This window comes from Peromyscus eremicus, chromosome 1 (assembly GCF_949786415.1).
Source record: "Peromyscus eremicus chromosome 1, PerEre_H2_v1, whole genome shotgun sequence".
In the NCBI taxonomy this organism is placed as follows: domain Eukaryota; kingdom Metazoa; phylum Chordata; class Mammalia; order Rodentia; family Cricetidae; genus Peromyscus; species Peromyscus eremicus.
Genome location: NC_081416.1, coordinates 173,429,610 through 173,444,783, shown reverse-complemented (window position 1 = coordinate 173,444,783; position 15,174 = coordinate 173,429,610). Strand labels below are relative to the sequence as shown.

At 50.3% G+C, this 15,174-nt stretch overlaps 2 protein-coding genes across 2 annotated transcripts in view; one reads left to right on the top strand and one right to left on the bottom strand.

Annotated features, from left to right (window-relative positions):
- Positions 1 to 8,418: 8,418 nt before the first annotated feature.
- Positions 8,419 to 15,016, bottom strand: Fkrp (fukutin related protein). Its single transcript, XM_059281184.1, has 2 exons — positions 13,968 to 15,016; positions 8,419 to 11,129 (listed from the first exon to the last, which is right to left on the bottom strand). The coding sequence occupies exon 2, from the start codon at positions 11,086 to 11,088 to the stop codon at positions 9,604 to 9,606; it is 1,485 nt and encodes a 494-aa protein (XP_059137167.1). The 5' UTR covers positions 11,089 to 11,129; positions 13,968 to 15,016; the 3' UTR covers positions 8,419 to 9,603.
- The window catches only part of Strn4 (striatin 4), a 29,372-nt gene continuing 24,951 nt past the window's right edge, over positions 10,754 to 15,174 (top strand). The window contains exon 1 of the mRNA XM_059281175.1: positions 10,754 to 11,077. Coding sequence (XP_059137158.1) covers positions 11,045 to 11,077 — 33 coding nt within the window. The 5' untranslated portion in view covers positions 10,754 to 11,044. The remainder of the gene's footprint in view (positions 11,078 to 15,174) is intronic.

Genomic DNA, 15,174 nt, shown 5'->3' with positions numbered 1-15,174 from the left:
GGCTACATAGTGAGTTTTGGGCCATCCAGTGCTACATAGTGAGATCCTACCTTTAAAAAAAATATTTTGACTAAACAGGGCCTGGAGAGATGGCTCAGTGGTTAAGAGCACTGTCTGCTCTTCCAGAGGTCCCAAGTTCAATTCCAGCACCCACATGGCAGCTCACAGCTGTCTGTAACTCCAGTTCCAGGGGACCTGATGGCCTTATGGACATATATGCAGGGAAAACACCAATGCACATTAAAATAAATAAATAAATTGGGTGGCGGGGTAGTATATTTTGACTAAACACACTAAATATTTCAATGCCAAAGACAAGTTTAGGCTTCACTGAACTCAAATCATCAGGGGTCACTGAGCTGGTAGGAAGGCTTAGGGGGTGCGGGAACCAGTTGCAAAGACAGACGACCTGAGGTCCATCCCTGGGGCCCACCTGATGGAAGGACAGAACTGATTCCTGCCAGCTGCACACCACCCCAATGTGTATGCACAAATACAATGTAAAACACTTAAAAATATACATATTGGGTTGAGGATTTAGCTCAGTGGTAGAGCGCTTGCCTAGCAAGCACAAGGCCCTGGGTTCGATCCTCAGCTTAAAAAAAAAAAAAAAAAAAAAAAAAAAAAAAAAAAAAAAATTAAAGGGGGCTGGAGAGATGGTTCAGGGCTTAAGAGCACTAGTTGCTCTTCAGAGGACAGGTTCCAAACCCAGCACCCACGTGGCCGGCCGGCCGCTCACGATTGTCTATAACTCCAGTTCCAGGGGATGCCATACCCTCTTCTGACCTCTGGTCACCTGCACATATGTTTACACACTCACAGACATACGGATAAATAAAAGGTAGACGGCTCAACAACTAAGCACTTGCTGTGTTTGCAGAGGGCTCGGATTAGATTCCCAGCACTCAACGATTTCATGGCTCCCTAGGGGACTGGATGTCCTCTCCTGCCCTCCGTGGGTACCAAGTACTTGAGGTGCACACACATACATACATGAAGGCAAAACACTTTACATTTTAAGTTTATCACTTTACATGTAATCTATTTAACTACCTTAATGTGGCTGGAGAGATGGCTCAGCAGTTAGGAGAACTGGCTGCTGCTCTTCCCGGAGGGCCTGGGTTCCATTTCTAGCACCCTAAGGTGGTCCGCAGCCATCTGTCAGACAGTATAAGCCTGGTCCCTGGATCGCAATGATGGTGGAGAGAACTGACCTCACAAAGTTGTCTTCTCCTCTCCACACATCCACAGTAATTTTTTTTTTTTAATATTTTTTGAGACAAGGTCTCACCGTGTACTCCTGACTTTGAGCTCACACAGATCCATCTGCCTCTGTCTCCTGAATGATGGAATTAAAAGCAAGCACCACTACACTCAACTCTACTTAAAATTTTATTGTTAAAAATCGCCATTGGGGGCTGGAGAGGTGGCTCAGAGGTTAAGAGCACTGTCTGTTCTTCCAAAGGTCCTGAGTTCAATTCCCAGCAACCACATGGTGGCTCACAACCATCTGTAATGAGATCTGGTACCCTCTTCTGGCTTGCAGGGATATGTGCAGACAGAACACTGTATACATAATAAATAAATAAATCTTTTTAAAAAAAAAATCGCCATTGATCCTGGCTTGGTGACATCTGTATTAGGGCCTTTGGATAAAATGAATAATGTATTACCTTTGGAAAAATTTATGAACCCGTGCTTGTAAAAATTAGTGCATTTTGTTCTCTCTCTGTTCTACTTACAAATCCTGTACCAGGGCTGGGAGTGGGTCAGTGGTAGAGCCCCTGCCTAGAATCCCCCAGTGAGGGGCTGGGGTGTGGCTCAGTGGTAGACCCTGCCTAGAATCCCCCAGTGAGGAGCTGATGGTATGGCTCAGTGGTAGAGCTCCTCTAATACAAGGTTGTTGGCTTCATCCCCAGCATTGGGGGTATGGGTCTTGTACAACTTCTAGAAAGTTCATATACCACTGTGACTTCTGCCTACTCTCACTATCCAAATATTTCCCATACAATAAGTTGCTCTTCCTTTTAGGGTTCTTTTTTTCTTTCCTTTCTTTTCTTTTCTTTCTTTCTTTCTTCTTTTTTTTTTTTTTTTTTTCTTTAAGACCGGGTCTCTCTAAGTAGCCCAAGCTGGTCTTGAACTAACAGAGATCCGCCTGCCTCTGCTTCCATGCCCAGCCTATGATTCATTTTTATGTGTATATGTCTGTGAATGTATACAATGTGTGTTCATAACTCCGGAGGATATTCTGGAGCTGGAGTTACATATAGGTGTGTGTGAGCACTCTGATGTGGGTGCTGGGAACCAAATCCATGTCTTCCATAAGCACAGCAAATATTCTTTTTTCGGGGAGGGGGCGCTTGAGACAGTGTTTCTCTGAGAAGCAATCCTTGCTGTGCTGGAACTCATTTTGTAGACCAGGCTGGCCTTGAACTCTGCCTCCCGAGTGCTGGGATGAAAGGCGTGCGCCACCACTGCCCGGCACAATCAGCAAATATTAACTCCCTTAGCCATCCTCTCTCCAGCCCTTCCATCGGTTGTGATTTTTTTTTGTATTTTTAGATTTATTTATTTTCTGTGCATGAATGTTCTGCCTGCGTGCACGTATGTACACCATGTGCATGCCTGCTGCCCACAGAGGTCAGAAGAGGCATTGGGGCCCCTGGAACTGGAGTTACGGATGGTTGTAAGTCTCTACGTTGGTTCTGGGAGCTGAATCTGGATCCTCTGCAAGAGCAACAAGTGTTTGTAACTGCTGAGCCACCACTGCACCCTCCATTTTAGGATTTTTTTTTTTTTGAGATAGGGTTTCTTATGTATCCCAAGCTGACCTCAAACAAAGCAATCCTCCTGCCTCAGCATCCCCCAGAGGTGGAATTAAGGTATCGACCAGTCACCTGGCTTTGATTTGCTCTTTTATTTTTCTTTCTCTTGGAAACCTAAAATCTGCTATGTCACTCAGAGTCTTGCTGTTTTGGGGGGCTACTCACCTATTTAGCCCATGCTGGCCAGAAGCTCCAGATCTATGACTTCAGCCTCCTGAGTGCCCGGATTACAGGTGTGTGCACATGCCCAGCTGAGCTGCTGTCAAGGCTTGTGTGTGTGTGTGTGTGTGCAGGCTGTGAGCTCTGCTGCAGTCCGGCACCTGTTTCAATGGGGTCCTGACCTCTGCATGTCTAGTGTTAGACAGGGCTGCTGTCCTCCCCATCCTAAGTCACTCTATTGACTTGTTCCATTTTCCTGGATCTTCCACCGACCTGGGTCTTAGGATGGAGGAATCTTGAGTCTATTCAGCATGGTTTTGGACATTACTTCCCCGTGGTCGTTATGGTTCATACCTGACTCCATGCCCCATCCTGTTGTATACACAAACAGTGCTGATGAGTTTGATGTTGAAGCCATGTGGAACTGGGCTTTTAAATGCCTTTTTTGTTAGGTCCTAATCCTTATTGTGTTGCAATAAAAGTGTAAGAGTATTTTAACAGAGCTAGGTATGGCACATGTGCCTGTAATCCCAGTACGTGGGAGGCGGAGGCAGAAGGATCCCCAGTACATGGGCACCCTGGGCTACCAAGAGAAAGTTGCTGAAGAGACACTAGCAATTGGAAGGCTGAGCCAGGAGGATTGCTGTGAGTTTGAGGCTTGGCTATAGAGTGAGACTCTGTCTCAAACAAACAAACCAACCAACAAACAAAAACCATGTGGGGGGCATGGCTAGAGAGATGGCTCAGTGGTTAAGAACACTGGCAGTTCTTGTAGAGGACATGAGTTTGGTTCCCAGCACCCACAGGGCACCTCACAGACATCAGTATATCCAGTTCCAAGGATTCTGGGCTCTACTCTGGCTTCTGCAGGCACCACACACACACACACACACAGACACACACACACACACACACACACACACACACACACACACACGCTGTGCACATATATACACACGAGCCAAACACTCAGACACATAAAATCTTCATAAAGCCCAAATAACAACCTAGGGCCAGTGACATGTCTCAGTGGGTACAGGCACTTACTGCTAAGACTGATGATCTGAGTTCCGTTCCAAGGACCCACGGAATGAAGGGCAGAACCAACTCTAGCACATTGTCCTCTGATCGCACCATCCCCCAACTGCATGCACGAGAGAGAGAGAGAGAGAGAGAGAGAGAGAGAGAGAGAGAGAGAGAGAGAGAGTATACACATGGTAGTACGTGCATGCTATACTATAATCTCAGTACTTGGGAGGCAGAGGCAGGAGGGTCAGGAGGGCTAGGCCTCACACAGTGAGTTCTAGGCCAGCCTAAGCTACTTCAGACCTTGCCTCAGAAGAGGAGTAGGCGGGGATGCAGCTCAGATGGCAGACGCTGCTTCTTGAGTAGCATGCAAGTGATCCTGGGTTCAATCCCAAGACTGAATTCTGTGACATGTGGACAATAACTTTACATCAGTGGTTTCAAACTGTTGTAGCTGTAACATAGTAGGCTCTTTTTTCCCCTTCTCTTTCTTTCTTTCTTTCTCTCTTTCTTTCTTTCTTTCTTCCTTCCTCCTTCCCTTCTTTCCTTCCTTCCTCCCTCCGTCCCTCCTCTTCCTTCCTTCCTTCCTTCCTTGAGAGATAGGTTCCAGCTATGTATCCCAGGTTGGTTTTGAACTTTCCATCCTCTTGAGTGCTAGGGTTACAGATGTCCACTGCCATGCTTGGCTCAGGGGGCTTCCTTCCTTCCTTCCTTCCTTCCTTCCTTCCTTCCTTCCTTCCTTCCTTCCTTCCTTTTTATTTTTTCCTGGACGGTGTCCCGTTTAACTCAAGCTTGCCTGGTACTATGTAGCTGAGGCTGACCTTGAATTTCTGCCTCTCCTGTTTCCACCTTCTGAGTGCTAGGATTACAGCCATGTGACACTGCCCGGTTTTATGTGGCACTGGGGACCAAACCCAGGGCACTGTATCTTCTAGGCAACCCTCCACCAACTGAGCTGCAGCCCCAGCCCTTCACGTCTCATACTCAAGTTACCACACACCACATTTTCCTGCTCTCGAAAGAACTCCACATCCAGCTCCTGTCACCTCCCACGCTGGCCGCTTCCCTGGTCCACCTGACCCTTGGCCTCTGAGACGTCCTACCTCGGCGCTCATCCGGTTGAGCTGTTCCCCATATGTCCACAAGAGGGCATCAGTTCCTACTTCTGGGAGCTCCCGTTCCCCGCTCCGAGGTGTCTCATCAGGCTGTTCATAGCCCTGGAGGCCTCTGCAGCATCCCCCTTCAGCAGCTTATTCTACCCACCCCCACACACTCCAGCCGCACTGGTCTCTTCTTTTGTTGGTTTGGATTTGTTTTTTTGAGACAAGGTCTCACTCCATAGTCCTAGCTGGCCTGAAACTCCAGGCCTCAGCATCCCTCCAGCTTTTGTTATTTCTTTCTTTAAAAACATTTTTTTAGAGTATCTATTATTATTTGACAGTTTCTTAAGGGTATACACTATATATTGACCATATCCATCCATCGTTAACTCCATCACCACTTCCTCTTCTTTTTTTTTTTTTGGTTCTTCGAGACAGGGTTTCTCTATGTAGCCCTGGCTGTCTTAGAACTTGCTCTGTAGATCAGGCTGGCCTATAGATGATCTGAGTTCAATCCCCAGGACTCACAGAAAGTGGGTGTGGTGAATTTGTGAGTTCGAGGCTCTCTTGGTCTACAGAATGAGTTGCAGGAACAGCCAAGGTTGTTATATAGAGAAACCCTGTCTCAAAAAAACCAAAAAAAAAAAAAAGTGTGTTTATATATGTGTGTGCATACATGTTTGTGGGCATGCGCGTGCAGATATGTGTGCAATGTATGTGTGTGAATGTGTCAGTTTTCTCCCTACACTATGTGGGGTCTGGGGATTGAACTCGGGTCTCAGGCTCGGTGACAAGCTCCCGACCAGGTCTTGCCTGCTAGTTATTTCTTGCTTATGCCAGGCTGCCTCTTGCCCCAGAGCCCTTTCTCTGGCTGGTCCTTCCCCTAGACACCTTTGTCCCAAATCTCTACTTGGATCTTTCTTCATCTCTTTCAAATCTTTGTTCAAATGTCATCTCAGCAAGGTCCTTTCTGAGGATCTTTAATCCAACCCCCACCCCCATCCCATACATCCCTTACCCATCCATCACCTATTCTAGTCACTTAGTTTCTGTTTTAATTTTTTTTACACTTATTTATTGATTTTTGTGCATGTGGCGTGCATTCAGAGGTCAGAGGACAAATCTCAGTTCTCTCCTTCCGATCTTGTTTTTTTTTTTTTTTTTTGAGACAGGGTCTTGCTTTGTAGCCTAGACTAGCTGAGAACTCAACGTGTAGCCCAGGCTGGCCTGGAATTTTTTATGTAGTCAAAGTTGCCCTTGAGCTCCTGCTTCTTCTGCCTCTCCCTCCTTAAGTGCTGGGGGTTGAGCCTAAGACCTCCTGCATGCTAAGCAAGCGCTCTGCCTCAGCCACTGACTACAGTCCCAGCTGAAAGGCTAGTCATTTGTAATATGTAAATGTGTGCGGCCCCCACCACCACTTCCTGAAACCCCAGGTGCTTGTCTGACCCTGATACTCACTAAATGAGCAGCTCCAAATGTGCTGGAAGATGTGTGGAGGCCAATGGCCAAGTGCCGTGGGCAACAAGATTTTCTGAGGTGATGGGCAGGCCCTGGCCAAGTCTCTGGTGAAAGCTGACACAAGCTTCCCTCATTCTACATGGGTGTTGCACTTCCTGGAAAACCCAGAGGCGGTTAGAGCCTCACAGAGGGCCCTGTGTTTACAATGGAGACTTCAATGTGGGACGTAGATCAGTAGCATTTTTGCCTGCACGGAAGGCTGACATTCAGTTGGTCTGATCTGGATGTATAGATTATTCAAATGCAGAAATAATTTCTCCTGCTGATAGTTAGTTGGTGAAGTAGTAAATTCACACAGTCTTTATTAATTTACTGGGGAAGGGCATGCATGCTTCCTCACCACGTGGGGCCTGGGGAGCCAATCGGGCTGTCAGGCTGGCAACAAGCTGTTTTTACCTGCTGAGCCTTCTTACTGACATCATCATCATCATCATGATTGTTGTTGTTGTTGTTGTTATTTTATTGCATGGGAGAGGGTTTGCTCAGTTGTGACCTCAGGATGTCCTTCAATAGTTTCTTTACCTCGCCAAGTGTGCTGGTGCGCTCACAGCACTCGGGAGGCAGAGGCAGGTGGATCTGAGTTCGAGGCCAGCCTGGTCTACAGAGTGAGTTCTAGGACAGCTAGGGCTACCCAGAGAAACCCTGTCTCAGAAAAACAAAACAAACAAAAAACCCTAACTTCATGACCAAAAGCAGTTTGGGGAGAAAAGGGTTGATTTCATCTTACTCTCAGGTCACAATCTATCACTGAAGGAAGCCAGCGCAGGAACAGAGGCGGACACTGAGGCAGGGGCCACGGAGGAGTGCTGCTTACTGGCTTGCTCTCTATGCCTTGTTCAGCCTGCTTGCTTTCTTCTTTTTCTTTTTGATTGAGACAGGGTTTCTCTGTGTAGTCCTGGCGATCCTGGAGCTTGCTATGTGGGCCAGGCTGACCTCAAACTCACAGAGATCCTCCTGCCTCTGCCTCCCAAGTGCTGGGACTAAGGGAGTGCACCACTATGCTTGGCCCGATAGTTTTTTTTTTGTTGTTGTTTGTTTGTTTTTTTGAGACATGGTCACTTGTAGCCCAGGCTGGCCTGGAACTGTCCATGTAGTTGATGATGATGGCCTTGAAGTCCTGCTCCCCCTGCTTCCACCTCTCAAGGGCTGAGGTTGTAGGCAGATACCACCACTTCTAGTTTGGTTGAGATGGGGTCTTGCTGTGTTGAAGGCTGGCCTTGAACTCCTGGGCTGGAAATACTCCAGCCTCCGCCTCCTAAATAGCTGAGATCGAAAATACATACAGCCGTGTTGGCGTCCCGTGCTTTAATAGTTAGCTAGTATTATTTTGTGGTACAGGTGGTCAAGCCTGGGGCCTGTGCAGGCTAGATAAACCTGTGCACTACATCCCTAGCCCTGTGTTGTTTTTTAAATCAGGACCAGAGTATCTATAACCCCAGCACCTGGGAGACTGAGGCAGGAGAATTACACATTGCAGGCCAGCCTGGGATCCACAAGGACAGACCTTGGGTCAAAGGACAACAACAAAAATCCTCCGTTGGGCCAGACGTTTTGGTACACACCTGCCATCCCAGCACTCCAGAGTCAGAGGCAGAAGGATCCTAAGTTTGAAGCCAGCCTAGGCTACAAAGTTAGACCCTGTCTCAAACCCCTGCTCCTCCCAATAAAGTAAATGGAGGGGGGAGAGCACACATCCAGGAAGTGTGTGGAACAAATCCTTGAAGCAAGAGAACAAAAGGCTTTGTTCATCTTAAATTTTTTAATTTTAAAGTAACATAATTTAAGCCTTATTTAACAATATACTGCCTGGTAATAGTGGTTTGAACATGATTTATATGCATAATCAGATAAGGAAAGTTATTTTTAACCTGTTAAATGGCGCAACCACTGCAAGGCCCCACTTGGGTACTATTTCTGGAGCAGGACATAAGGAGGGCCTTGAAATGATGGACTGAATTCAAGTCTCCTATTGGCCACTTTCTAAACTGTCTGGTCATGGGTAAATAACTGCCATTTTGGCCTCAGTTATCCTCCCTGGAAAATGGATGTATTAGCAGCTGTCAATTAAGGGGGTAGGAGTGAGGATAAATCCATTTGTGCGTATGCCTGGGCTCCAGTAAGCGCCCTGTAACTGTGAGCTATGGCAAAGCTTTACCCTTCCTGGCATGGGGGGAAGCAGGTGCAGCGCACTGAAAGAGGTAATAAATATGTCAGCCAGGATCCCCAACCAGAGCCCTGCTAGTCTTCCAGGTGCTCGAAGGGGTTAGAAGCAGCAGCTGCCTCACGCAGCGCTCTCAAAGGAAGTGCCCCATTCAAGGAGGAGAGAGGGTGGCCTGTGCTGTCCCACCACCCAGAGCCACTCCAAGATGGCAATGGAGCAGAGAAGCTGGCAGGCATCGAAGACGAAGAGGAGCGGGGCAGATGCGCCCTCCAGTGGAGGAAGCAAACACTTCAGCCAAGGATCCTGAGGGTTCTAGACACCAACGGAGGTATTCAGTATCTGAGAGGAAACAGGCAGAAAGCAAGACTGGTCCAGGGCCTCCTAAGTTGTACGTGGTAGACTGAGGCTGGCTGGCCTGTCCTCCGGACCTCACTTTCCAAGGGCCTAGGGCTCTGGAACACAGGGCAGAGACTATGCGAAGCCCTGAGGATGGGCTCTAATCCCCGGGCCTGTCCATCAAAGGCCACCACTTTCCTCCGTTACTAGGGTGGGCTAGGAGGTCTCCACACACAGCCCCAGCTCATGGTTTAAGAATATGTATGTTGCTTCAATCTTCGGCAGGGTTCCTGCCAAAGCTGGACTTTTCCTGTGGGCTCCCTCGAGTCTTCCCTGGTAAGTTCACCTCTTTTTTTCTCCAGTGCGCAGCCTCACTGCCCAATCAAACAAGCTTGTCCAGATCCACACGACCTCCAAAGACAAAGAACAGCTTCCTGTACCCTGCTGTGCTCCAGCACCAGATACAAGCACCAGCGTTTCAGCCACCTGTCAAGCTTAAGAGTGCAGGGTTGGGGTACTCAGGGTTCTCGATGACGCCGGGCCCGAACTTGAGTTCCAGAAAGCGGCGGTAGTTGTTGGGGGCCTGTGCCATGAAGCCGGCAAACTGCAGGGAGATTAGCGGCTGCAGGAAGTGCTCCGGGAACTCCACATCCTGCCGGTGGTCCAGCCACGTGTCCTTGGTCATGACCCCATTGCGGGGGTAGAAGGGCCACAGGTCCACGTGCAGGTGGTTGCTCTCGCTGTACTGCACTCGGAAGAAGTCGCCCTCCACTGCCTTCTCCCACACGAAGCCTCGTTCGTCCACTACTGAGCCAGCCTCAGCGCCCCGCAGCTGCTCGCAGTTGCCCACGTCCTCCAGGTAGATGCCCAGGTCTACGTCGTAGTCCCAAGGGATAATGTCGCCGTGGCGGGCTGCACCCAGCAACGAGCCGCCCTCCAGCCAGTAGCGCACGCCTGCCGCCTCCAGCACGCCCACCACATAGCGGGCCGTCTCGCGCAGCGCGCGCAGGCAGCAGGGCGGTGTCCAGCGACCCTCGTACAGGTAGGAGGGTGTGTCGCCCGCCACTGTCCCGAAGCAGCGCGCGCTCTCCTTACTGCAGCCGAACCACTCGAGCCGCCCGCCCTCCCAGCTCACCAGGCGGATGCCCAGTGTGCGCAGTAGCGCCGCCCTCCGCGAGCGCCCCTCGCGTTCCGCTTTCCAGCGCGAGTGGGCCGTGGCCAGCGGAGGTTGGCGCGCTGCGGCGAAGGTCAAGTCCAGCAGCTGCACTGTCCAGCCCCGTAGGGCGGTCTGCAGGAAGAGGCTGGTGGCCAGAGGCCGCGCCAGGGGCACCGAGAGGTTGAAGAGGTCTCGGGAGCGCAGCAGCAGCACAGCATCACCATCTAGGGCGTCGCAGCGGGGCGCGCTGGGCGCTGGACCATAGCGCGCAGTCCACTCCCGCAGGCTGACGTTCAGTGCTAGGCACCGCGCAGGGTTGGCGGTGGCGACCGGGGCGGCTACTAGGCGCGCGCTGCTCCCCCGGAGCGCCTCCACCATACGCTCCAGGTGGCCTGGGGACTCGACCCGCGCTCCGTCAGGCACCAGGGCCACGAACTCCGTGGCCACGTATGTCTCTGGGCGCGAGGCCGCGGCTGGCCGGTCCAGGGCCGGCTGGAGCAACGCCAGGCGAACGTTGGGGATGCGAGGCAAGGCCAGGGGTGGGTAAGGGAGTGTGTCGGCCGCCACTACTACGGGCTGGGCTGGGTCCTGCTGCAGGAAGGAATCCACCAGCTCCGGCACCGCGTTGTCAAAGGCCTCAAACTCCCGAATCAGGACGGTGACTCGGGGACCAGTGGCGGGAGTACGGCGGAGGCCCCGTGCCCGGGAGTTTCTGGGTTGGTGTTGTAGCCACGACACATAAAAGAAGACTAGGAGGTTGAGGATGATGGCGGCCGCCAGGGCAGCCCAGCAGCGGGTGAGCCGCATGGGGCCCGATGTCAGACCCTAGCGGGGACGTCCAAGGCATCCTGGGGAGATAGGATGAAAAGGGAGACTGGAGCAGGTTGTCGGTAGCCCCTCCCTCAAACCCTCAACCCCTCTTCCTGGATCTGATCTCAGCACTTGCCCTCCAGGACTTCGTAGGTTGGACAGCTGATCTTTCTGCAGCTACCTCCCATTGTCGAGTTTACTGATGTGGGACACCACATAGTTGTAAAAATATACCACTGAGCTGTGTGTGCAAGGCTGGTTAAGATGATATATTTGATGTCATGTGTATTTGATCACAATTTTTAAAAGCTGTAGTCCAAGCCGGGCGGTGGTGGCGCACACCTTTGATCCCAGCACTCTGGAGGCAGAGCCAGGCGGATCTCTATGAGTTCGAGGCCAGCCTGGGCTACAGAGCGAGATCTAGGACAGGCACCAAAACTACACAGAGAAACCCTGTCTCGAAAAACAAAACAAAAGAGCCCTCAGAAAAGCAGAAGCAGGATGGAGAGTTCAAGGAGAGCATTGGCTACATAGTAAGACTTTCTGCCTCAAGAGACAAAACAAAAACCCAAAAGCAGGAAGAGAGGAGGAAAGAGGCAACAGCTGCTGCCCTTCAACCCCTGCACTCAGGAGGCAGAGGCAGGTGGATCTCCATAAGTTCAAAGCCAGTCTGGTCTACATAGCGAATTCCAGGATAGCCAGGGTTACAGGCCCTGTTTTCATTTTTATTTTAAAGAGTGCTGGGGGCATGGCTTAGCAATAGAAGCCTAGCCTAGAATTCACCATCGAGGAGTCCACCAAGGGTGTGGCTTTTAGCGGCATAATTGCCCAGCATTAAAATGTTTCATCCCCAGTACAATAATGAAAAGGGGGAAATCCCAATCAAACACACACAAAACAGGGCTGGAGAGATGGTTCAGCAGTGAGGAGCACTGGTTGCTCTTCCAGAGTCCTGGAATTCGATTCCCGGCACTCACAAGGCTGCTCACAACTGTCTGTAACTCCAGTTCCAGGGGCTCTGGTGCCCTCTTCTGGCCTCCACGGGCACCAGGCATGCATGTAGTTAGTACACAGACATGCAGGCAGGCAAAACACTCAAACACTTAAGTAAAAATAAATCGAGGAAGAAGCTGAGGCACAGAGAGGTGAAGTCACTTGCTCAAAGTCACACGGCAGAGAAGAGGAACATGGGACATGAGGCAAGAAGCTAGTTCTGGAATCCTACCAAAGGGCACAGTGCCTACCAAAGGGCACAGTGGTACTCACTTTTTTTTTTTTTTTTTTTTGGTTTTTCGAGACAGGGTTTCTCTGTGTAGCTTTGCGCCCTTCCTGGATCTCTCTCTGTAGACCAGGCTGGCCTTGAACTCACAGGGATCTGCCTGGCTCTGCCTCCCGAGTGCTGGGATTAAAGGCGTGCGCCACAACCGTCCGGCTGTGGTACTCACTTTTTTTTTTTTTTTTTTTTTTTGGTTTTTCGAGACAGGGTTTCTCTGGGTAGCTTTGCACCTTTCCTGGAACTCACTTGGTAGCCCAGGCTGGCCTCGAACTCACAGAGATCTGCCTGGCTCTGCCTCCCGAGTGCTGGGATTAAAGGCGTGCGCCACCACCGCCCGGCGTGGTACTCACTTTTAATACCAGTATTTTAGAGGCAGAAACAAGGGGAAAGGCAGAAAGCTATGAGTTTGAGGCCAGCCTGGTGTACACAATGAGACCTTGTCACACACACACATATACACACACAACTGGAAAACCCTAGTAAACCATCTTGCTTTGTGAGATGGGATCTCACTGTGTATTGAAGGCTGGCTTTGAACTAAGAAACTCTTGCCCTTCTGACTGCTGGGATTACAGGCACATGCCACTATGTCCACCCAACTCTGGTTCTTTTTTTTTTTTTTTTTTTTTTTTTTTTGCCATCAATCACATAGCCCAATTCTTTCACTACATCTCTTCCAGAGCTCAGCTGACAGACAGGTGCTTGAGGGGCTGAATATGCCACATGACTTATCAACTGAAGTCAGTATATCAAGTGGGTACTTACCAAGTACTCTGTGCCAGGGTGTTTTTGAGACAGGGTCTCAATGTAGGCCAGGCTGACCTTGAATTAGGTATATAGCTGAGGATGATTCTACCTACCAAGGGCTGGGCTGGGATTACAGGCATGCACCACCATCTTCCACAAGCACTCTACCAGCTAAACTACATCCTCAGCCCCAGCCCCAACCCCAACCCCAATCCCAGCCCCTGTGTTCAGAGATCTGTGTTCTGTGGTCCTGAGAAGACAGGCAAACCTAAACAACTTAGGTAGGAGACCAGCAGGGGGCATTAGTGAGTAACACAGGGACTTAACTAGGAAGAGTGCTCAGGGAAGGGAGAGTGAAGCTGAGATCTTGGCTTTCCATCCACCACCACCCCCAACATTTTATATGCTAGAAGTGGTGTGTAATCACAGCTCTTGGGAGGTGGAGGCAGGAGCATTAAAAATTCAAGGTCATCCTTGAATTTGAGGCCAGCCTGGGCTACGTGAGACTGTCAGAAAAATTCCAAACCAACAAAAAACAACAAAATAGTGCATAGAGTCTGAGATGGCCCAGCAGGTAAAAGTGCTTGACACCAAGTCTGACCTGAATTTGATTTCCAGGACCCACACAATAGAAGGGACGAATCAACTCCAGCAAGTTGTCCTCTGACCTCTTACACATGCACACAATATAAATATGTGATATTTTTAAAGTGTATGTAAGTGTATCACTTGGATTTGGCCTGAGCCTCGTCACCCAGGTAGGTACTAAAAGGAGGTCTATGCAGGAAAGCCTTTAAGGACACAGAAAGGGCAGTATCTATGGGATTCTTGTGACGTCAAGAGGACTTCTTACCTCCCTAGGTTTCAGGCTGAGGGTGATCAAGGAGGGTGGCTCCACCTTGAGTCATCTGCTCTGCTGAGAGAGGAACCAGAAAACATCAAATGAGCCAACTCCATGCAACAAAGCTCAATTTCATCCTACCCACAAAAGAAGTCGAGGACTCTTTTTTTCTGTTTGAAGTCCATAAGCTGGGTTACCACTTCAATTGTCTCAGGAGTGGGGTGAACGGGTAGAAGGTGTATCAGTTATCAGATCTAACTATCCTTCTTCCATGATGGTGTCCAAGGGCAGCCGTGACAGCAGCTGTTACCATGACAACCTCTTCCCTAGACACATGCATCCTTTGGAGATAATCCTAAAACATCCCCTATCTTTCTGGATCACTAGAAGGTGGGAGATTGCCCTCTTATAGTAACCAGGGCATGGCTTTGACTGTTTCTCATCTCCCTGGAAATGGTCCAGGCCCTGTAACCATAGCAACTGTCCCACAGCAGCCCTTCTCTAAATAAAAACACCTGGTTGGTTTGTCCACGGACCTCCCATATGGGAAGGGGAGATGGTTACCATGGTAATGCCAACTGGGTTGGCTGGGGGAGGGGTGGGGCTGAGGCATTCTTCTTAGAGGAATGTCTTTGGGGCTGGGTTCTTTTCTACCTGAGCACTAGGTGAGGAGAGGTTGCCATAGTAACTGATGAGGATAGGGTCAGAAGAACCACCAGGGACTTGGGTTACCTTAGCAACCTCCTCCTGGTGCAATGATAGTAGAGGTTCGGGGCTCCACATACGCAAAATGGGAGGGGGCTGGAAGAGGCCTCCAGGTTGGAAAGGGTTGCTATGACAACAGACTTGGTCAGGGCTCAGGACGGATCCCACTTCCCAAATCACCCCAGCTCGTCTATTTCTTTTTTTTTTTTTCCCTCTTAATGAGTGAAAGTGATGGGGGTTGGTATTTGCATCTGGAGGGGAATAGGGCTCTGACACTGGGGAGCAGGCCAGAAGTCCCGTTGCGTCTCACTCCTGCAAGGGGGACGATTGCGAGGGGCCCTAGGTCCTTTGCATAAGTTGAGGCAGCCCCTCCCCCTCCCCTATCCGCACCCCGGCGCGCGCGCACCATCGGGGGTCGACCCCGGGTGGGCGAGGCGCGCGCCCGGCTCTGCGCTCGCCTCGGCTCGCTCCCCTCGCCCGCCCGGAGCGGGAGCGGGAGCGGGAGCGCGCGCAC

Excerpts from the sequence above, each read along its gene's own strand:
- Fkrp (XM_059281184.1), bottom strand. The coding sequence starts at position 11,088 with ATGCGGCTCACCCGCTGCTGGGCTGCCCTGGCGGCCGCCATCATCCTC.